The 24,452-nt window shown below is 33.6% G+C and overlaps 1 protein-coding gene across 1 annotated transcript; it reads left to right on the top strand.

Moving 5' to 3' along the window:
- The first annotated feature begins 4,326 nt into the window (after positions 1-4,326).
- Positions 4,327-15,654, top strand: LOC143249291 (uncharacterized). The gene is made up of 5 exons (XM_076498862.1): positions 4,327-4,638; positions 7,421-7,642; positions 9,454-9,550; positions 11,623-11,825; positions 13,237-15,654. Exons 2-4 carry the CDS (start codon positions 7,445-7,447, stop codon positions 11,808-11,810), a joined length of 483 nt encoding a protein of 160 aa, XP_076354977.1. The 5' UTR covers positions 4,327-4,638; positions 7,421-7,444; the 3' UTR covers positions 11,811-11,825; positions 13,237-15,654.
- Positions 15,655-24,452: the final 8,798 nt, after the last annotated feature.

The raw sequence follows: 24,452 nt of genomic DNA on the forward strand, positions 1-24,452 counted from the left end.
TCGTTTTCGTACACAAAGCATCATAATTCTCCACTTGAAAGCACACATTGTTCGAAAAGACAAAAGAAATGTCGTTTTGTCTCTCTTATAAAAGCAAGATGTGTTCCACCCAGGAGTTGCTGGAGTTCAATCAGTCTACCGTAGAGGGAACTGCGGAGATAGATTGATAATGTATGAGTAATTCAACCATATGGTGAAATACTGGCTAAAATTATCCGTGATAACGTATCATTGGTTATCGTATTAATAGCATCATATAGTTTCGATTTCAAAGAACAGTGCACGGCCACTTTAAGAACATTTTAAAATATCAAAAGTTAGTTGGAAAACGAACTGGTTAAATATATTACTATTCACAATATTCACATACAACAATTTATAAATTCTTGTGCTGTTGTTCAAGCACATCACACAATAATTCTTGAAATATGTAAGCAGTTAAAGTAACTAATATTTTTTATGCACTAAATAGTAGTATAAGTTATCTCTTCTAAAACACGAACGATGATAAAGGATCACGATCTGATATGTCTTTCATGTGAATTTTGATCCTCTCTCGTGCTGCACAAACATGAAATGATGTATCATTCAGCAGCCCAAAGAAACTGGAGCCTGTGACAGTCAGTGTACCTCAAGACGATAAAGTTTTAACGACAAAAGTATGTTTCTTCCAAGTACAACATTAATCAGTCACTTTGTAGTTATTTTAACCTCTTAACCAAGAAACATACTATAATTATATAATTTTTAAGCTGCATTTGTGGCAAGAAGAATTAAATTGTTAAATATTCATAAGTATGTAAAACTTATGATTATATGTTGTTAGAACTGGGTCCAGCTTCTAAATGAAGTTTCCATATTGATATCGCTTTACGCTAAGTTACCGGGCGTGCCACTAGGTGTCGCGTTATTATATTTTATATATATAAGTATAGGTAAGTAAGGCTATAGATCTTTTGAACGTATTGTTATCTTTCTTTTGTTTGCTTTTAAGTGCAAAGTTACAAAAAGGGTCTATCTATGCTTCGCCCACTGCAAGGATCAAACCCCAACCGTTTATGTTTTAGACTCACGGAGACTTTTTGTCAACCAAATATATCATCAGTATGAGGGGAACGTATCATAGCATTACCTTCACGAATATCCTTAGAAGACAGATAAAACGTTTTGAATTTGATTAATATACCGATAAGTTACCAGTTGTTTTAAAGAATGATTATTGAATGAATTACAATCCACCCCAACCCCCTATAGTAACAACGAAAAAAACCTTCAGTGATAGTTTTTGGTAACGTTCACAACAAAACTGTTTTCTTAATAATTCAAAAAGTGAGATTTTCAAACAATATCCACTGGATATGCAACTTACAGCTTTGCCAGAGTCATTATTTATGAGTTCCCTGCATCGATAACCCTAGCTTTTGGTATTACTCACAGTTCCTATAGACATAAGTTTTCTAGCACATATAATGATAAATAATATAAAAAGTCGAGCTATTACAAAGCTATAGTGAAAGTATGGAATAATGCATTTCTTGAATAAGCTATCAACTCCGTTGTTATGAGCAGGAAACAACACTCACTTTAAACTCTCCATTTATTCTTATCATAAGATTCATATACAGATTTGAAGAAAACTTCTAAAAGTTTCTAAAAACTTCTGAAGTGTAAAAAGAACCGGCATGGCCAGGTGGTTAAGGCTCTTGACTCGCAATCTGAGAGTCACGGGTTCGAATCCTAGTTACACCAAACATGCTCGCCCTTTCAGCCGTGGGGGTGTTATGAACAACGGCAATCCCACTATACGTAGATAAAAGAGTAGCTCAAGAGTTGACGGTGGGTGGTGATAACTAGCTATCTTCCCTCTAGTCTTACGCCGCTAAATTAGGGACGGCTAGCGCAGATAGCCCTCGGGTATCTTTGCACGAAGCTAAAGATAAACAAACAAACAAACTGAGGTAAACATTGACACTTTCGTGACATTATTGTTCGACATAGTTTTTTCGAGAAAAGATGATGAAGCATAAATTTGATATTTTACAAACTTGAATAATCCGGATGGTATTAACACCTAACTTTGGATCAAATAATGTTTAATAACAGATATGTCTGATTCAAAACAGGATCATCAACCACGATAAAATATGGTCCATCTAAAATATATTCGTGATGAATCCAAAGCTACCAGCAATGCCAAAAACAAAACGACAGTTAAAAATAAGTGCCTGAGAACATACAGGAGTTTCAAGCAGAACTGATCAATCACTCCATATGCTTCTAACACACATACTCTCAAATTAGTAAACATTATTTATAACACTCACACTGTCAAATTAGTAAACATTATTTATAACACTCACACTGTCAAATCAGTAAACAATATTTATAACACGCACACTGTCAAATTAGTAAACACCCTTAATTTACTGGCAACTTCAATGTTCTAGCATCAGGATCTCCAAACTACCAGCCGCTGGTCAAAGAAAGTTTGTATAATAACCTTGGCTCCTTTCGGCTCTTCTTGCTTTCATATATTCATTTTATTCTTAATTGTGTTCTTAATATGTGTAGAATTTGTGTCTTTCTTTCCCTTTGTATACTTTGTATACACCTTTCTCAATATTAAAACTTGTATTGTTTATTGTTATACATATATATATATATACTACATATGTATATTGTATGGAAATATTCCAGATCGCTGATGATGGAATATGTAAATTCCAAAACGTCTAGTTTTACTGGTAACGTATAACAATCAAGATATGCGTATTATAATTACATAAAATTATGCTCTTTCGTTTTTTACATAATATGCACGCGCTTCTTGAGATCAAAGAATGAAATAGCATACACGTTAGTTATGTGATTATAATTATTTTCTTTCTTAATTCTTTGAGACCATCACCCAATATATAAAGATCAAGATGGTGGTTTGCAGTTTTCTTTTTTCTGATACAGGGTTTTAGTTTCTTTATCATCAAACATTATATTCTTACATATTATGCTACTTTTTCATCCTTAATTTCTACACATTTCTGATGTACATGTATTTTAAAATTTACCAGTATTATGCTTCATATGTTCTTTTAAGCGCTGTATTTTGAAGGATTTATGGTTGGCCTCGCGTAATCTTATCCATATCGAGAACAAACGATAAACAACATAGGAACTTTGGAGTTGTTCATTCTGGCCTTTATCTTGAAAAACTTCTCAATACTGATTATAAAGCTATGTAGGTTCATTTTCTTTATAGCTTAATTTTAAGATATAACCATTTTTACGCATAAACGGAAGACTGACGTAAGGCGACAGTTTAGGCACATCATAACTTACTTTAGGAAGGACGTACATTGCATAAAAATATGTTTTCAAATAATCAGTGATTATATATAATCATATATATGTTTTCAAATGTTTAGTAATGGCAAATAAAAATCATTTCCTAACTACACATTATCTTCGCTTTCTAAATAAATCTTTGCGAAAATAATCTAGTGATGGTTACTCTCAATGTAATAACTTCTATAAAATAAGTTATATACCAAATTATCTTGTAAAATAATTAGTTATGTCTTGAGTTTCCAAGTTGACGTAAAAGATTAAAACTGACACCAGTTTTTTTTCTAAAGACTTAAAAACAAAAATTAAAGAATAACAAATACTTTTACATTGTATATGCAAAAACGGCTCTTTGGGTTGAGAAAATATTTTACATAGAAGGTCAAAACGTTGTTCACTCCTGTAGGTAAAATATTTTCTCAACCCAAACGAGCCGTTTTTGCATATATATTTCTCTACAAGTGGGTTTTCTCGACATCACTGACTATTACATTGTATTGCAGAAGATTCCGAATAATTAATGTTTATAATTGTTATTATTAATCAACTGAATTCCGGTGCTGGCAATTCTTTAACTACATACAAACATCTAGATCAGAAACCTAGTGGAACTCCTAAATGAAATTCCAGCAACGAAAATGTGAGAGTGAAAGAAAAAATAAAAGTAGTGTTAGTACAAGGGAATCTAAAAATGAGGTGAAACAGTTTAAAAATTCTATTACAACTAACTGAAGACATATAAAAAACAAAAGATGTTAATCACAACCCCAACTGACGTTACCGGTTTTTCAAATGTTTTTTTACACATGAACGATATGATCACAAGCTATCACCAACCGTTTGTATTGGATAAATAACCACTCGCTTACGGTCAACTAACCGATGACGATGGGAGTCCTCTATGATTGGTTGTCATTATCATGACGTCACGCCGTGTTTTTCACGCTGAATCAATGTTATATTGTCACGGGGACTAGACTAAAAGCTGAAAACTCGTAGAAGTGAAAGCATACGAGCTTGTGCTCGACTAGGGAGTGGATAGTTTTGGAGATAAAAGTTAGACTTTCAGACTATATTGTGGTTTCCGGCATGGCATGGCCGGTTACAAACGCTTGAAGCAGTAGTATCGTTAGTTAAACACACTGTACTAGTTTTTGTTGTACTGTGGCTGACGTCTAGAAATCAACGGCAAAGGACACGACCGATAAGGCATTGACTTTGGTTTTCTCGGCTTGGAGCTACGTACCAAACCTGTAACTACTGTTATACGCTATTGGTTGTCATAACCAACACGAGGTAAGAGACCGCGTGTTTATTTAGCATTTCTTGGTATTAAACATTAGTATTACAGGTTCTCAGAACAGAAAATATTAAACTTATATATTAGATTATTTTTATATTTGGACAGCTGAAAGCTAGCGTGAAACGTCTCGCCCGATATGTGTTTGATAATAAACAGATAATAAATAAGAATTTTTGCACATGAAAACGAGTAACAGATTTAATACATAAGACACTGCTGCTTAAAATATGTAAAACCAGTTTTGGATATATTTCTTTACATTAAAGTTTAAACGAAACTCAATTTTTGCCTTTCATAAGCGATGACTGGAAAAACAAAGAGGAACTAAAATCATCAAATTAATTATTAGGTACTTATAACACCTAACAACACTGGCGTATTATCTTAGGTTTAAATCTTTAATATGCTGTGAAGAACATTTGCTAAGACTTTTAGACACTAAAGAAGGTAGTAACTAATTAGTAGTTTGAAGGGTGTTTTCTCGTCCAGGTGGTAAATTATCCTATTTTTCATTGTTTTTGTTATCTGAAGTTTTGGATGTTACTTGCTTCGATGTAAAGCAAGATTGTCTAAGAAGGTGTTAAATATAATATAAACGTTTAATATAAACGACTTTATAACATCAATGTGCACTACAGAACTTAAATAATGAACCTTGCTGTGTTACTATCAGAATCAGAACTACGACTGGTAATGTCGGTGAGGCCTCAAAGTGCGAAGTTAATTATTCTTGCACTTGTGGAGGGCATGGGTCGTTCATTCACTGTTTTGTTTTAATACACCTGCAATCGAGTCTAAACACAGGCTAAAGTCCTGTCAGTTCTCGCCATATTGGATCTAAATCAGTATTGTAACAATAATTCCAATGTAAATAATTTTAGATACATTTCAAAGCAGTGAAAAACTGTGGTTGTTGTTTCTGTGCGCGTGTGTTTACATCGATCAACAACTGGTAAAGTCAGTAGGAGAATATAATATTTAAAAATAAAATAAAAAGTGGTCATGATAGAAAAAGAGTAAAAACAAAAATACCTCAAAGTTTCGATATCATAATATCAAGTTAGGTTTTTACATCATCGAATTAAGCCTTGTTTTCAATGTAATTTAATATTATGTATAGACTAGTCATGCATTCTTTCAGCTACCACGTGTATGTTTCTGTTTATCTAACGTGTTGTACGGTCTATAAGTTTCAAGTATTTAATTAATAAAACATAAATGAATATAAACCTTGAGTACCTTGACCCTAAACGTGGCAAAACCTAGAGAGAACACTAGTTCCAACTACTAGATATATAATGCAACATCAGTTTGAGAGTAATACGTGTCTGGAATGAGCTGCAGATAAACAGAAAAAGAGTGGCCTGGCATGGCTAGGTGGTTAAGGCACTCGACTCGTAATCCGAGAGTTGCAGGCTCGAATCCCCGTTACACCAAACATTCTCGCCCTTTCAGCCGTGGGGGCGTTATAAATGACTGTCAGTCCCACTGTTCGTTGGTAAAAGAGAAGTCCAAGAATGGGGGTTGGTGACGATGACTAGCTGTCTTTTCTCTAGTCTTACACTACTAAATTAGGGACGGCTAGCGCAGATAGCTTTCAAGTAGCTTTGTGCGAAATTCAAAACCGAAAAAGAGTACAATGCTATTAAAGACATGTATTGGTAGTAATATCTCTTGAATGTTCCCGTAGGAATAATAAATTTGTTATTGGTGAGTAAACGTATCTTCTATGACATTAGTGGTCATTTTATTAGAAGTTATGATCACTTTTAAAGTTCCAAGACTTATTAGGGATAAATAAATCCACGAAGTTGTTTCTCCGAGGTCTCCAGTCCCACCGCACCTGTCTGATCTACTGCAAGTTTCGTAAATATTGTTTAGCTTTACAAACACCTAATATCATGTTCCTTTTAAAAAAACTTCCACAGACTCTGGTTATCTCGGGTCTACGTGTTAAAACTGAGTTTTAGTTTGATACTTAGCACACTTTTAGTGTTTCTGTTGAGCTTTCGATCTTGAATCATAATATTGGAATGACTGATTATAACTGTTAGTAAGCATCACCTAAATTTGATTATTTATATTGTTTCATGTCACTCCAGAAACTTATCTGTAATAGATTTTTAAATCGGCGAGTTGGAATTAAGTCAGTAAATGAATAATTCTTAACAGAAGCTTTACAAAAGCTATCATAGTAATAACCAAATTTTCAGAAACTTTTATTAAATTCCCTCCATTGATCTGTTTTGGTACTTATTTTAAGTTTTTATCGTTTTTAACTTTGATAATATATTTTCACACAAGTATTATCCTACAATATCTTTTGTCAAGCTTCAGTTTAATAAATATTTAATTACCAAGAGACACATTGACGAAACAAACATAATTTAGAGGCCATTTTAAACTTCGGAATGGATTTCTTTTAAATAAAATAAACTTATTCTTTAAAAATAGAAACCGCAGAGAAAACAAATTCCTGAGTAGGTTAGGTCAATTTCAGAAAATGGTCCAGTCTCACTTCTTGAGTAGGTTTTCATTGATTTCGAGTCGTGATACGGGGACTCAGTTTAACGTATTTGTAATAATTCGTGTTTTAAAATTGCCGGTTTCATAATAAGGAAATGTTTTAATGACAGGTTAATAGTGAACATTCTGAATGATATTTCTTTTGCTGTATTTGATTATCACGCTGCCGAATTAAAAAAAAAATTAAATATTGAAAATTTCTGGTGGAAATTCCGTATAATTCGGTTACATCTTTGTTTTCTCGTGTAGGCGCTTCTATTAAAATAAATTAAGATGGACAAACTTTCTCCTGAAAAGCCTACAAATAAACAGACATCCAGGGCAACTGCGTCTACATTAATAACATATAGAACGTTTGTGAAAAGAAGAATGCAAGAATGCAGAAAGAGAAAGAAACAGCAGAGAATTCACGAATACCGTCGTCTGAGAACAATGGTTCCATCCATCTCCAAGAAGACCAAGGTTTCTAAGGTAGAGTGGTTCCAACAATGGGCATTTTACATAAATGATGTTTTACGTGTTTTCCTGTGTTTTTGGTTCATTTAGTTACTTTTTATGTTTTTCCCGTGTGATTCTGAGCATTTTGTGCGCTAATTATTAAACAAGGCGCACTTAGAGTTAAAAATAAAACGCATATAACGCTACTTCTTATCTGGATTATTATGCATTATGGAGATTTCTTTCCGTATTAGGACGTCGTGTAATAATGAAAGGCTAACGGTGTTTGTTTGTTTTTTCTGTTTATAATTCTAACTACATATGTATATACATGCATTTGTGATGCCTTCGACCACAAAGGCGTAGTCACCCAGTGGGACAGCGGTAAGTTTATGGGCTCATAGTGTTAAAATCCGGGATTAATTTCCCCACACTGGGCACAGCATATACCCAAATGTCGCTTTATTCTAAAACAACCACAAAAAGGTGAGGAATTCGCTTTGTCTTAACGACTCTGAGAACAATGGATTTGTTTTAAAATATTTATGCCCAAAGTTTTATATTGTATATAACATCAGTAGCGTAAAGCCTATCATAGATGACAGGGCAAGTAATAACACCCCAACCTCATTGGATATACCATAACCTCGCATTTCATTGCTAAGTGAAATAAATATTGCGAAATCAAGCTTTACCAATAAAGAGGTAGAAAAGAGCAATCGAAACATTCATACGTCACTAAATTCCTTTGCGAGCCAATCAGAATTTAAGATCATTTATAAACTAAATTCGTAACGTGTTCGTGGAATAATTATTGATAAAAAAAATCAGTTAGATTAACAGATTCAAATATACAGTAAAGTCAGTGGCGTTTGGTAACACTGAGTTCCAACAATGTTTTTTGTGTTTTTGTTATGCCACAAAAGTATCAACTAATATTGTTGTTAGTATAGTCTATGGAAGGAAAGTATAAAATTAAATTTATAGACAACAAGTTTGAACAAAATGTTTATTTCTTAATTTAAGAGTCAGTATGTTTATTAGATAACTTTGTTTTAATTACAAGCGTTGGTGATATAACAGAAAACACCTTAATTCAGAAGCGATTTAAGTTTTAAAATTGAATCAATATTTTTAGTTTCAAGATAACTTTTATACTCTTGATCTTAGGCTAGGTGATCCCATACTACTATTCACTTTAGGCTTATTGTGCCAACATTCACGACACTTAAGGTTTCACTACCACCTCCCCCCAACGTCATTAAAATCGTAATGAACAGATAGTAATCGAACTGTGCTATCTGGATAAATGTATTTTGACTTTTATGACTCCAGCTATTGCGTGAAATCAAGCGTAACAAGACACACGCTGGGTTTTATGTATGCTTGATTGTTTTATTGGTCAAATAAAGATACTTGATTACTGAATAAAGGGGCTTTTTCTGCTCATAACGGCTCTTTATGTGTAAGTCATAAAATAAATTATATGTAAATAAATGTTATATATTTTCTTTGAACTATTTCAAACGAATTATTATATCTTGCTATTGTTGTTTTGACATGAATTATTTTCGATGTTTTCATGCAATATTTTCAAAATGAATTGTTCTTAATGGTGATACACAATCTTTCAGTGGGTAACCAGTGTTTGAAGATAAATAGAAAATTGTGACTTTTACAGTTTGTTGTAAACTTTTCAAGATTGTGTTCTAAAGACATTACTTGTACTTACTACTGACAAATAAAAAAATAAATTCTCCCCAAGTTCTAGTAAAGTGTATCAGGGGGTAGATGTTAATACGATTTAATCTAATAAGTGTTCATAATTTAAAATAATCCAACAGGTCACAGTTATAGAGGAAGCCATTCGTTATATAGATCAACTACACAACGCTCTGCTAGCGAGATTAAAGACTCGTGGACTACCGAGATGTATGCAAGGTGAGGCTGCTTCATTTACTTTCTTTATGCCTTTAAAGCTCTTAAATTGATGTTCGCTCCAGAGTAAAGGAGTTTCCTACATAAATCATGACAGAAATTAACCTGATAAAGGGTTGAGTTCAGTAGATATACTGTTTATAAGTTCTTTTACATGAAGATAAAAATTCATTGTTTAATCATTTAAGTTTTCTCATTGTTAACGATTTTATGGCCGTAAGAAAACCAGATGGTACTTCATTTCCTTTAGTTTAAGGGGTGCTTCTGGAAATCTCGTACTATATGAAGATTTTGTCTCTTACTTTAGTTCGACCCGTACCTTTGGATGGTGGACATGTTACTATTAAGCTACTTTTGTACTCGTTTCTTTATTATTTTCACTATCACATCGCCTTGTATTTGCCATTTCGTTTGAGAACTGACTTACGAAATTATATCATAGGTCACGTGATTTTGTCAGTTTTTGCGGGCTCTGCTATTTCGATATAACGAAATTTAAATTCTAAATATATCAAAGTTTCAATTTCAACTGAAAAGTCTTGAAAGTTATTATGCCAAGATTGGCCGAAATGATTGTGACAGAATTGTGTAAGTGGAATCAGACAAACGTAAACGAGCTTAATATCGTATCTGTTGATAAATGTTTTCCTTACGTATAGTCTGTTTCGTAAAAATGGGTATCTAACATCAGCCGTGTAATATATAACTTTATAACACTTTCTACTAGAATAATAATAATAATAGTATTATCAATTCAGATTCGGATATTTACGCCAAGCTATACAAGGACTAAATGTCCCTGATTTTATAGCGATAGATCAGATGGAAGGCAGCCCGTCAGTAGCAGCTACCGCTAACTTATTAGGTACTCTGCTGTAATAACGAAACTTACATTCCACTCTCGTAACGCTACCACTGCCCAAAAGAGCAAAGCGCGATTTTATTTCGACAAATATGCGAAACCATGAGCCATAAGATCCACAGTCAGGCACGCTAACCTATAGAACACTCCCAGCTTCAATATAAGTATTGGTTTTTTGTTGTTGTTATTCAAATGAAGTGATTTTTTTTCAGTAAAGAAAACAAAATTTTGCTCCCAAATTTTGGGTTGTGGTTGCTCACTTTCATGTTAAAATAACTCCAGTATCCTTATGGTAATTTCAACAATAATCAAAGTAACCAAACCGTCATGCAGTGTAATTTAATAGATGTCCCAACTAAAAAAAAAAAAGTATTTTTAATCGCCTGCTGTATGAATAGAGAACATATTAATATGTGAAATAAGAAATTAAAAAAAAACGTAAACGAGACCCAAATTTTGTGTGGGGTTTTGATTTATCCTACTTTTGAAGTTCGTCATGTAGAAATGTTTTATTTCACTTGTTTTAAACTTGACTCATTTTCTGAAACAGTCCTAATCAAACTAAGCCGAGTACTTGTAAGACTCATCGCTAAATAACTAAAAATGAAGTAATTTGACAATGTTAACTATTTGTATTTAGAAAATCTATTTATTGTAGCGTACCGGCTATGTTTTTGCTTTGCTATTTTGTAGACAGTAATAATGGACGCATCATCCTAGTTTAAGTTGTAAGTGAACGTAAAAGATGTGCTGTTTTTAAATCCACGTTGGTTTTAAAATAGCGTCCTCTACACCTTGTTATGCCTCTTGTATAAATCACTTTAAATTGAAACACAACATGTTTCGCAGGTAGAACTACTTACATGTGTATATATATATATATATATATTCTTCCTGCAGTACCTACGTATGTAGCATTGTTAATTTTCTGATACGATTCAGACACTTTATGACAGAAAAACGAACCAACAGTAAACGTGAATCTGTCGTTAGCGTACTGTTTGAATATTAAAATTATTGTCCCGGGCTTGCACCATTTCATAATCATTTGGCAATGTATATTTACGCTTCTTGTGATATTCTTCTAACTAATTCTTGCTCTAACACTAAGTAATAAACGTGCAGACTTTGTTGTTGTTTTCATTTGAGTTAAAATAATATCCGCGCAATTCTTTTTGTATAATAAATGTTAACTTATTGAATTGTAATTTAGATATGAACATCGACGTAGACAGCCTAAGCCACGGTGACATAAAAGATTTGGTGTGTGAGGTTATGTCAAATACCCCGTCATCTTCTGTACCAGTGTTGTCTACAGACAACAGTAGTCGAGAGAGAAACAGAATAATCCCATCGTATTTCATCAGGAAGCAAAAAAAAATGACAAAGATATCCGTCTAGTCAATTGCAAAATTGGTAAATATCATAGTTAAATACGTTATTATGTGTTTTCGCTTTATTTTTAATATGAGAATGATTGCATACATTCGCTCGCAGCCTAACCTAACCTAAATCGTGTTAGGACTTTCAATTTGAATCTTTTTACCTAGGGTTGGTGCCCATCGGTAAAAAGCAATCGGGGAAGGGGGTGTGTTCAGAAGAGTTCTCTTCACCCCGCTCATGGTTTAAGTAATACTTAGGGGGCAGTATGTTAAGAATCACTGTGAAAAAATAAATAAAATAATGAATAAAAAATAAGTTAAATAAGATAAGATAAAGGAACTAAATTATACATACTTGTGTTTCATTGAGGACAGTGGCAGGGGTCGTGTCGTAGAAAGTTGAGGATGAAGAGTCATTCACTTCTTTAAAAAAGAAAAACAGTGGGTTGAGATCTATAAATCTTAATATCCAAAAATTTGGATGTGGGAAGAAAACAGAAGTACTCCGTGAAAATCCACTTTCAGTGACAAGGCCCGAAACCTACGGAATTAATTAATAGTGAAAAAATTGTTGGACAACATAATATACTATAACGTCTTTACTAGTCGCTGTTCATAATTTAGGTTTCTTACACATGCGTCCCATGCTGGTACAGTGGTAAGTCTTCGGATTTACAACGTTAAAATCAGGGGTTCAATTCCCCTCGGTGGACTCGGTTGATAGCCCAATGTGGCGTTGCTGTAAGAAAAAAAAACGCAGAGTGACAGACGCTCGCGCGCGCGCTTGACTTTTAGAAGTGAGATATTTTTTATTTATCTAAGAGAAAGAACAGTGTAATTATTAACATTTAAGAAGCGTTGTTTTTTTGTTGTTGTTAAAGTACTTAGATATTTGTGGGAATTAAATTATACTATTTAAATAATCTCCATAAATATGAATACTTCACGTGCACAAGAGGTACATTAATAATTTACTTTGCTTTGAAAATGTGTAATCATTTTAGTTTTATAGTCTCTCCTTACTGTAGTATTGCTACATAGAACCTTATATCGTGGGTTATTAACTGTTAAATAATAGAACTAAGCCATTGCAGTACCTTATAATTTTAGATACCCATTTTATAAATAAAGGACTTCGCACCGGAACCATGGAGTGTACAACTTCTCGCCAAAGTCTTCGGTGTTGGGACCTAAAATAACCAATAGAGTAAACATGGCTGTACAGTTGTTTGGTTTAGAGGACTTTAATATCTCATTCAGAAACAATTTAAGTTGGTTTCAATTGTCTTCGTAATGTTTTTCTTTAGCTCTAACTGTATATTAACTTTATCCTGTATATAATTTTACGTTTTTTACTAATGAAAATTCCACTGACAGTAAATGTGTGGCCTTGAATTGGAATCGTTATCACAAACTCTAATTGGTTGTTTTTTACTTGTTTTCAGAATGAACTTCACCGTCAAAGTTTCAGTCATTCCTGTGAAAGACGATATTTTAACCATTACTTATGTGATCTCCTGATCCTGTGATGTTATGCTCCTCACGAACAAAACATTATATTTTTAGTATCTGAAGTCCTGGACCTGTTTGTTTTGAAATAGTAATGGTCATGAGTTAGTTGCTGATTCCGTTCTTAGTGAATTGTCCAGGTATCATACTTTCGTTATTTTCATGTTATGTTCACAGTACAGACGTTTTTGTTGAGCAAGGTATCTATGAAAATAGCAGCAAATAAATATTTTAAGTCGCACAGAATGTACAAAAAAGCATCGTAAGGATTTCATTTAACTGTAAAATTTTAAATATGTTAATCGAAGCTTAGAGACTGTGTTGTATCACACCGCTGCAGATCATTTATGTTGTTCTTATGATTAAACCTTAACTAGTTAGATTCTTCATATCGCTATATATTTAAGGGTTGCATTAGAGTTCAAGGAAAATAACCTGTTGCTGTTTTTGTTATCTCCTTCTGTAAATAAGCAAATTTTCTACCTTTTATTTTTTGTAAATAAAAAAAAATGGTGAAGAAATGTAACTTGTACATTGTGACTTAAAAACTGCTTAAAGGGCAACACCTATTCTATCAAGCATCTCCTGTTGTCAGTTATAGAATGATGGGTACATCTGATGAAACAGAATTGTAAAAATAAAATAGGAATGAATAGAGTAATAATAAAATATGAAGCATTTTTCACTTTAGATTTTAAAATCAACATGATTGTTGCGAAGTCTCTATCTATATCTGTAAATGATATGATGAAAAAAAAGTTTCTCTGCTTTTGTCCAATCAAGTTAACAGGGTGTGAGTCAGTTTATGTTCTGTACTTTGCGCCGACACGTGCAACGACATGAGTTAAGCACGATGGCCAAGTTTAAAGTATTTCTCTCTGTATACCGCTTAGTGTTTGTTGTTCTTTCATCAATAATTGATAACACAGTTTGTACAGCTATTTCCGCGCTGATAAGAACTCAAGGTCTTTTTTCTGAAACCTGACTCCTGTGGCAAAGCGTTCCGAGATTTTTTCGGTTTCATTTTAACCGATGTAGAGTTGATCTTATACAGTTAAACTAAATAAGATAACATACAATGATTTCACAAACTTAAACGATTAAACAAAAAAAAAAAACTTCAAACGAAAAGGTATCTCGTGCCACTTAATAACGGAATAAAAGTGGGTGCAGTTTCAATACATTTCTTATTATATATATATTTTTTTTCTCTTGCCTTCTTTAATTTAGAAACAAGTGAAATTGAATAAACGTTTGTTCGGCACATTTCTATTGAAGTTAACACAAAGAATTTTTTAATCACTTAATGCCTTGAATTACCAAGGTTAGAAACATTATATTTTTAATCGAATTACAAAAGATGAAGAACAGAAAGCTAAGACTCAGAAAAATGTACATGTAAAACCGTTTATGCAGAACTAGTGGCAAAAATTAGAACAACGAATAAAGTTTCGTTCGCTGGCTGCTATGTAGAATAGAAAATAACTGTAATACGAGTTTCATACAAAAATAATTCTGAATTATGCACTGTTCTTGGTTAAACTTAGTTTTAAAAATGCTATGTAATATATGAGCAAATTTTCGGAAATCCAACCTTTTTATTTACCTTTTTCAGGTTCTATATTCCGTTGTAATCGGAGTAAGCAAAACTTATATTCCAAGCATACAGTTTAAAGAAATATTCTATCGAAATGGAAATAAGGGTGTTGATTATCTGTGCTTTAAGCGAACCCTTAGTAGGTTTTTAACACTATTTTAAATGTTTTGAGTGCTTAAGAAGAAAACGTATGTAAAATGACTAATGTACGTTTAAGATAATAATATTTTTAAATTCTTGTAGACCAGCTCTCCAGTGGCGCAGCGGACTTATACTACAATATACCGGGTTTCGATACCCGTGGGGTAAAAGTGTTGCTTTGTGCTTAATAACAAATAACTTCTTCCAGACCGTGACGACATTGAGTGTAACCAATGAATGTACCTACCTGTTCAGTGGTGTCTGGTTCGAAAAGAAAAATACTGAAAACTACAATTATGTGTAAAGATCTAGGAGAAAATGCCCAATGTAGAAAAGTTATATAAATATGGAATAATATTACTGAAAAGCTATGTATAACTAAATTTATGTTGAGATAAGAAGAGTTAACTGAATAAATACTAGTTTTATTACAAGTTGTGACGGTAGGTAAAAATAGAACATTAATTAACTGAAATATAGAAGTAAATGTGAATCTAAAAAAGTAAGAAACTACTAAAAATAAAGTAATTGTGTATTTAAAATGACAATGATGGAACTACATAAATCATGAAAGAATGCTGACAAGGTAAAGAGAATAAAGTTTAGAAAACCTGAATATGGTTGACTGATATCTGTGTTAAGTATGTGACGTATTATAATTAATCTCCGACGAGTTTCCGATTTATTATGTTACGTGTGTTACTTACTATGCTTTCAAATAGCTGGAAATTTTAATTTGAAAGTTAATTAAATGTTAATATGTGTCAAATTTATGTTATTTGCGAACAAGATTGATACAATTTTCTTTATTAACCCAAATATATTTTAATAACGGTTTATATACAAGAGTTTTACAAAAAATACTGAGTCGTTTATCTGGTCTGGAACTGATTTTTTATCGACATTCGTGGAATGTGAATTAATTCTCTGTAGATATACATGTACACTTCTCTTGACGGCAAGCTAGTTTGAAGCACACGTTGGTCTTCACCGACGACAATATCCAATGTCCTCATAGAAATGGTTTGTAATGTTCGAAATTTTATAAACGATTCTGGTCAAATACTTGTTGTTTTCTGATTAATAAGCATTTATCACAATTATAGTTTCCGAGTCTTATAGTATTCTTACAGTAGCAACCAAACAATATTCTATTATTGTCTCTCGACGCGTCGGTTTGTATACTTTAAGGCGAGATTCTCGAAAGTTCAACAATATTAGAAAATACACAGTTGTTTTCGTAAAACATATATTTTTTATTCTTACTCTCGAGAATCTTCTCCAAATTTAGAGAACAGGCAAGACTTACGCAATACACATCTAACAATATACGTCTCATGCATCAAACTGAAACAAACGCAGATATTAAAATAAATGTACAACAGAAATTCGTTACAAATATTTATTGACGTAAGGCCACTGAAATCGTTTGCGTCAAACTAGGTAAATAAAGCAATGCGATTTTTTTAATGTTTATCGATTAATAAAATTGTAATAACAGAAGTAAGAGTAATTAGAAACTGCAAATAAAAAACTTAAATGTTCATAAAAGACAATGACTTAAAACAGGTGTTGTCCATTTCTGGGGGACAATCCAACATAAAAGATTAATAAGGTAAATGAAGATATTTAAACCACTGTCTCCGTAAAATGTGAAAAGATTAAAATATGGATGATATTTACAGAGTGTCACTTGGCTCGTACATATGACTGTCTCTCCTCACCCTCTGTGGTACAACAGTAGAAACGGGGCTTCGATACCATGGTGGGCAGAGAACAGACAGCTCATTATGTAGCTTTTTTGCTCAACAACAAACATGTCGTTGCTATGTAAAGTACGGTGAGGAGTTAAAACTCATAGCCAAACTGCACACTTACTTTTTAAAAAAACCCTCTAGGAAAATTATCGATACCGTGTGAATTTTTATTCAGAAAGAAAAAAAGTAGGTCACACATATGCAGTAAAAGCCGGATATTATTGTGGAAATAACATCGCAGTAATGAAATTTATTAGGAAGTGTAGGTGTTCACAAACCTACTCCTTCCATCTGAATGACTCATAAGACCTTATTAAAGTAAAGAAGAATATAATGATATGTTAGCCACACTATACTTGCTATATCTAATACTTGTAAGTCCATTCGATCAATATCAAGACTCCTTGGATTGGCCGAGATAGAACAGACACAGTAGTAATCGAAATTCTATTTGCTGTTTTGGTGTGAATTGAGTTTTATCAATTTTATTTACGTACAGAATTAGGTTTATGATTTTTTATGAACGTCAATTTATGTATCTCAAAACCAAATTAATGTATTTGTTTGTTTTTGAATTTCGCACAAAGCTACTCAAGGGTTATCTGCGCTAGCCGTCCCTAATTTAGCAATGTAAGACTAGAGGGAAGGCAGCTAGTCATCACCACCCACCGCCAACTCTTGGGCTACTCTTTTATCAACGAATAGTGGGATTGACTGTCACATTATAACGCCCCCACAGCTGAAAGGGCGAGCATGTTTAGTTGTTACTCATATGTATCTGTTTATTTTACTTTAACTTTATTCATCTTTAAAAAACGTACCAAAAACCCAGTCTATGATCCAGAAGCTGGTACCAGTAAGCCAGTCTATGATCCCGAAATTGGTACCAGTAAGCTAGTCTATGATCCCAAAGTTGGTACCAGTAAGCCAGTCTATGATCTCGAAGTTGGTACCAATAAGCCAGTCTTTGATCCCGAAGCTGGTACCAGTAAGCCAGTCTATAATCCCTAAACTGTTCTATTGACTACAGCGACAACAGGAAAGACTACGTTAATAATTATCAGAACTTGTGAATGAAATTAAGGAAGAAGTAATATGTCATACGTGTATCAGCCTTTCGCCTTTATACCGGGATTCAACTCAGGCGTTATTTTCAAGTCGGTTAACATTCAACTACCAAGATTTCCCTTTTACAGTAAGAATGCAGATATGTGTTCGGGTTCTAGAAAAGGTAAGCTGCACAAACATAATCTTCCCAACATCGTAAACAAGAATTCACATCGAGAGAAATTAATACATATCGAGGAAATCACGAAAAAGGACTAAATGAAAACATATGGCTGTCATTCGTTTAGTCCTTCCTATTATACACCCGATGTTTGAACAGAAACTGTTTATAATGATAATTAATCAAAAAATATAAAAGGGTTTAGAGTTAAGCTTATTTCAAACCATAATATTTTAAAACTGCAAAAATATATTTTTTATTAATCGACTACTGTTAAATGTTGTTCTCAACTGAACGAAAATTGGTTCGTTTTTCCAAACTGCTGAAATAAAAAAATTAATAATAAGTAGCAAGCACTCTAGGAAAACAATTTTTTAAAAAAGTCGTTTGTTTGGAATCAAGCATAAAGCTAATCAATAAGTTATCTGTACTCTGCCTACCACGGGTATCGAAACCCGGTTTATATCGTTTTAATTCCGTTAGGGGCCTAAAAGAAGTCGTTTCTTGCATTTCACAAAGGATTAAAGACAAATATACTTAAATATTTTTGGCAACTTCAACTTTTTCGAGCTAACTGAGCCATCCTTATGTTCAAAATTACGATTCCCTGTTAATTTATTAAATTATTAATAGAGCTTTTCATGTTTAAAAATAAAAGTTTAATATGCTAGGTTCACTACATTTTTTAGACATGTAGAACTTCATCACATTTGATAACTTATATAATGCATATTGCTACAGCAGTGCTGCATAATTCTGTTTGGACTATCTTCAAAATTATTTTTAATAAAGTTCCTCTTCCATTGTTGACTTACACTGCTAGAAATTGGGTTTCGATACCCGTGTTGAGCAGAGCACAGATAGCCTTTTGTGTAGGTTTCTGCTTCATAACATTTTAAGTAACAACCACGTATTTCATTTTCAATTCTAACCTCATAACAGTTCAACAGCAAAGTTATTCGCTTCTCAGGACGAAAATCGGGAGTCGATACCCGCAATGATCAGAGCACAGATATCCCACTGTATAGCCTTGTGGTTAACATCAAACCACTCAAACAACGATTTTAATAAGAAAAGAAACAATCATCTGTTTCGCGGAAATTTATAATTTTTTACACGAGTTAAGAACTAAATCTGATATAAAATATGCATATTAGGTTTTGTCTGTGAGACGTACACATATTATATATTATCTTCTTTGATTTCAACAGTTTTACGTGACGTACATACTAACACAGATGGTCACTTTACTTCTAACCAGCTGTCATATACCTGAATAGAAAAAATCGACTAATTCCTTCAGTAATTCCTTAATTGTCCCATTTTTTAACATTTTATCCCACTGAACGTGAAAACACTGGATATTTCGTGATTACTTTCATTTCTAGCTTCGGGTTTAGTTTTGTTCTTCATCTGTTTAAAGCTCGTGAGTGTGATAGTTTCATCTGTTTAAAGCTCGTGAGTGTGATAGTTTACTTAGTATCGCTATGTACTTGGTTCACAAGAGACGACCAATAAACCAGGGAATAAGACGAGATCTTCTCTATATTACAACAGTCCAGAATGGTCAGGTGGCTAGGGCGCTCGACTTGCAATCTGAGGATCGCAGGGTCGAATCCCCGTCACATTAAACATGCTCGCCTGTCAGCCGTAGGGACATTATAATGTGACGGTCAATCCAACTGACGGTTGGTAAGAGAGTAGACCAAGAGTTGGCGGTGGCTGGTGATGACTAGTTGCCTTTCTTCTAATCTAACACTACAAAATTATGGACTGCTAGCGCAGACAGTCCTCGCGTAGCTTTGCGCAAAATTCAAAACAAACAAATTGTACTACAGAAGGTGGGACAAATACCTTGAGTCGTTCATCTACTAACGTAGTTATCCGTAGTATAGAGGTGAATTACGCACACATATAATTAAATAATATATTCCCCTGTAAAATGTTTAAAAGAGGTTAGAAGAATAGAATACAGAAGCTCTGAGATCTCATACACAAATGAAGGAATACAAGTAAAATAATATCAATTTAAACAACAGAGAGCGCTCACGTATTGACAAAACCAAAAACATAAAAATCGAGCAAGAATGTAATGTTTGAATACCGAGTCACTTGAGCACAAAATAAGTACAATAAACTTCATGATATGTTTTATAGCATTTCTTCACCAATTAAAGTTTCCGAACTTCTTTCTACTCGCTATAAGCTGTACATCATTACGTGAATAGCACTTCTTTAGTGTGCTAGTTAACGTAGCCCGTCAGGAAACTCCTTCTAATTGTTAGCTATAATGATTCATATCACTCGCTCTTTATACCTCAAATTGTTGGGTTTCTATGGCCATTAACTACGGTATAAAATCTATCACACGTTAATAACTTCAAACTGCGTACGTTAGGTTAAGTGGCAGTTTAGATGTCTATCACATCACGACAGCTGCTTATAACTCTCCTATAAAAGAGCTTTTTTTTGAGACTGCAACCTTTATTCAGTAATTAACCTAGTCGAGTTTTACTGCTCTTTTATAAACTGTAAAAGTCTACACGATGGAAGTAAGTACCGTGTAACAAATGCTATGTAAGAAAATGAATGAAATAAAGCACACAATAAGAATGTGTTCAATTAGACGCTTAGCTTCGTCTTGCTTACATGTTTTAGCTTTACGAAAGACTGGTGTTGCTATAGCAACTACTGTTATCACATATAATAGTTGGTAACACTTTTCAATTCAAAACGATTCTGTTGCATTTACAAGTTGCTTAAGTCTACCGTTAATAGAAAATAAAATAGAGACAAGTTGCACATTGCACATGAGTGGAAATGATGAGTTTTGTTGGGTTTTTTAACGAAGTATCAGGTGCACGCACACACACACACACATATACACATAAACAACAAAATGTCACATGATAAATGTGTTTGGCTGGCTCTTGAATTAAAGAAGTGTCTTGACACTGACCAATGATACACGCCTACACTATCAGATACTAAGTATAAATACCACTTCAGAAGCGCACCCATAGTTATTAACTCGCTTCATATATAATATCTAAAGGTAAAATGGGCCCGGCATGGCCAAGCGTGTTAAGGCATGCGACTCGTAATCTGAGGGTCGCGGGTTCGCATACCTGTCGCGCCAAACATGCTCACCCTCCCAGCCTTGGGGACGTTATAATGTTACGGTCAATCCCACTATTTGTTGGCAAAAGAGTAGCCCAAGAGTTGGCGGTGGGTGGTGATGACTAGCTGCCTTCCCTCTAGTCTTACACTGCTAAATTAGGGACGGCTAGCACAGATAGCCCTCGAGTAGCTTTGTGCGAAATTCGAAAAAAACAAACAAAGGTAAAATGTAGAAAGTTCAAAGCTGGTACACGTGGTAAACTCTGTACCAATAAAATAGTTAATATAATCTTTTGCACCCGAGTGAAAAATATCACTTATATAACAAATATTGTGGTAACAATTTCTATATAGTTCATAAAAGTGTAAAAAAATAAAAATTGGTATAGGTTTCCAGCTTGTAACTACGAAGTTAGCTCAACATTCATGTTATTTTGCAATAGCAGTTTAAAATCCTCTATTGAAATGAAGAGTAATTGTGCAAAGTAAAACACAGGCGTAATAAAAACATATCGCGCCGCTAGAGGGTTGTAGCGGCGTTTTGTACATATGAGCTGTCTGTGTTGTGCCCGCCACATAGATGTAAACCCGCTATTTAGGGTTTGTAAGCCTTCAGACTTATTGCTGAGCCACTTGGAGGCATTAAAGAAAGGGTTCGAATATTTAGCTACTGAATTCGATATCCTTTATTTCATTTTGGCTACCTGTACTCAACAGCTTTCACACCTGCAGTCAGTAGCCGTATTTTATGATTATATGATAGTGATTAATATATTGCTCTAAGATACTTCAAAGAAAACAGAATACAATTAAACAAGACACTGTTCTATACGAAGGATAGCGTGCTTAATCTATTAATAAATAACATAGACTAAAGCTGGTCTAGACAGAAAATGTCAGTATCGTGTAATTCATTTTAATTTTATTTTTTTACTCAATGATAATTATATATTCATGATTCAAAAGTTGTTGGTAAACAAAGCACACAGCTGAAACGATTACACCAGAAAACTACCTTGCAAATCAATTTTACATTATTAGTACTATGGTCCAAGACAGCATCACAATACATACAGTTAGTGCAGAATAAAGTAAAGAAAACCTAGCGACAAGACTGAAACTTTATTTAAACACTTAACCCTAACTGATCCAGTACGGTTATTCAACTGTTTGCAACTACTGGTAAAGCGCAGCTTAAATGCTTTTGTGAACGATTTTATATCATTATTTAGCCGTGGTATAACAGCTAATAAAACGTCTCTGAGTTCGTTTGTTTACGCGTATAAATTTTTAGCTCAGAGCTCCGTCATCTCTTGATCGAGTTGAATTCTAATTACAGTTTTGGACTCAGGAGGTCAAACCCTTTCGATCGATGTATTTGACCACGCCCAAGATCTCATAGATTAATTGACTCTAATCCTACCTAAAAGAATTTCAATTTTAAGGTAGGCTGGTAGATATTTTGATGAGTAATAAAACTGAATGAAGTATACACGCGCTCAACGCTTGGTTTTGCTGTTGCGCAAATAAGTAGTTAATGAAAAGAAGCAAAAAAAAAAAAAAAAAAGGTCTCGTATATTAATTTAGTTTAAACCAACCTAAAATAATTTCAAGGGCCGTGATTTAGCAGTGTAACACTAGAGGGAAAGCAGTTAGTAATCACCACTCACCGCCAACTATTGGGCTACTCTTCTACCAACGAATAGCAGGATTGACCCGTCACATTATAACGCCCCCACGGCTGAAAGGGCAAGCATGACCCTTTTATTTTAAAGAGATTGCAAATAATTTTAAGTTTGAATTATTAAAAAAATTATAGCTTACTACGTCAATATCCCAATTATTAGTAACTTCTGATCAAAGGAAATTACCTAATATATGATAGAATAGATAAAGATAACGTCAAGTCAATATCATATCTAAAGATTAGGGCTAACTTCTAAGTGGCAGTTTAACCATAGATAACCATAACCATAGATAATTAAATGCAGCATGTAAAGGTAAAAAAAATAATTATTTAGCATTATTGCTAATAATAAGTTTAAACTAAGAAGATGTTTCAAAGTTTTTAATATAATATTTAGAAGTTTGGTGGGAAAATAATTTCAAGTGATTTCTAAACAACCACTAAAAATGTTGTAACAGTTAAAATTTGTCTTAAAGCAATATTGTTGATGGTAAGAGTACTTTCTTTCCTTACTCAGTCGGGGGAAAAGTCGAATATTACTAAGACATAGATAAAAGTGATTGTTTTTGTCACCTCGTTCGATGGGTGGAGCCTTGAACCCGGTACATACTGAAGGTGATATTTGTAAAGATATGATTGTATCATCTTGTAACTATCCAGTTTATCTTCTTCAAAGGATATCATATTTAATAATGGAAAACTCAATGTTGTTGTTTAAGTCAGTGTTTCAACAGTTCAACTGGATAGAAAAATTAAAATCGACTTTGTTATAATAAATCGCTCAGAAACACTTTAATAAAAGTTCGTTGCAATATTATAGGATAGGCGGGAATTCTAGGAAACAGATTTCATCAACCCTACCTTCTTCCCCAGTATCTGCATCCCTTATAGGAAAATTACGGTCAATTTAACGTCTTCGCATTATCAGTTCCTTTTTCCAGCTTCAACCAGTAATTAATTCTGTAAGAAAACAGAAGTAGGTGTTTCAACAAGTTATGATATTCGTCTTAAATACAGTGGCACAAAATACCCGAAACTGTAGATAAGCAAAAACGCTGTGAAAGTTATAAAATCGAGTGTGGTTATCTCGTTTAGGTATACGATGCCGATTAGGTCATCCTAGCTATGGACAAAGAGTTGGGTCTTAAACAGTTTATTCGCTCAATGACGGATTCATAAGATAAGAAGCTCAAATTTCAAAAAATGACATTTAAAAATCGGTTCGAAGGGCCGCACTGGTAATCCTATATCGTTCACAAAATTGCTGCGTGTGCCGAGAACTTTGATGTTAGCCAGAAAGCCTACAATTAATCTCAGATTATTGTTCTTTTCACGTCAAAGTGTTATATGACGTCACAGTGACTTCAATCACGGTCCTTAAACGTAAGCAAATGAGTTACGCACCAGATGGATAAAGCCTCTGTTTTCAACAGAGTCAGTGTTAAGAATCTGGGTCCACTTACTTGATGACGCTCTCCTGTAGCATTCATTCTTCACACCGCCCACTGCACCGCTATCTTAGAAGCGTCTTTCATTTGGCGCAATGTCTTTGTTATTTTTTCTGTCTTGAAAAACTATTTTAGTTTATAAAGTATAGACTCTATTAAAGACAGTCCATTACT

This window comes from Tachypleus tridentatus, chromosome 4 (assembly GCF_004210375.1).
Source record: "Tachypleus tridentatus isolate NWPU-2018 chromosome 4, ASM421037v1, whole genome shotgun sequence".
Taxonomy (NCBI): domain Eukaryota; kingdom Metazoa; phylum Arthropoda; class Merostomata; order Xiphosura; family Limulidae; genus Tachypleus; species Tachypleus tridentatus.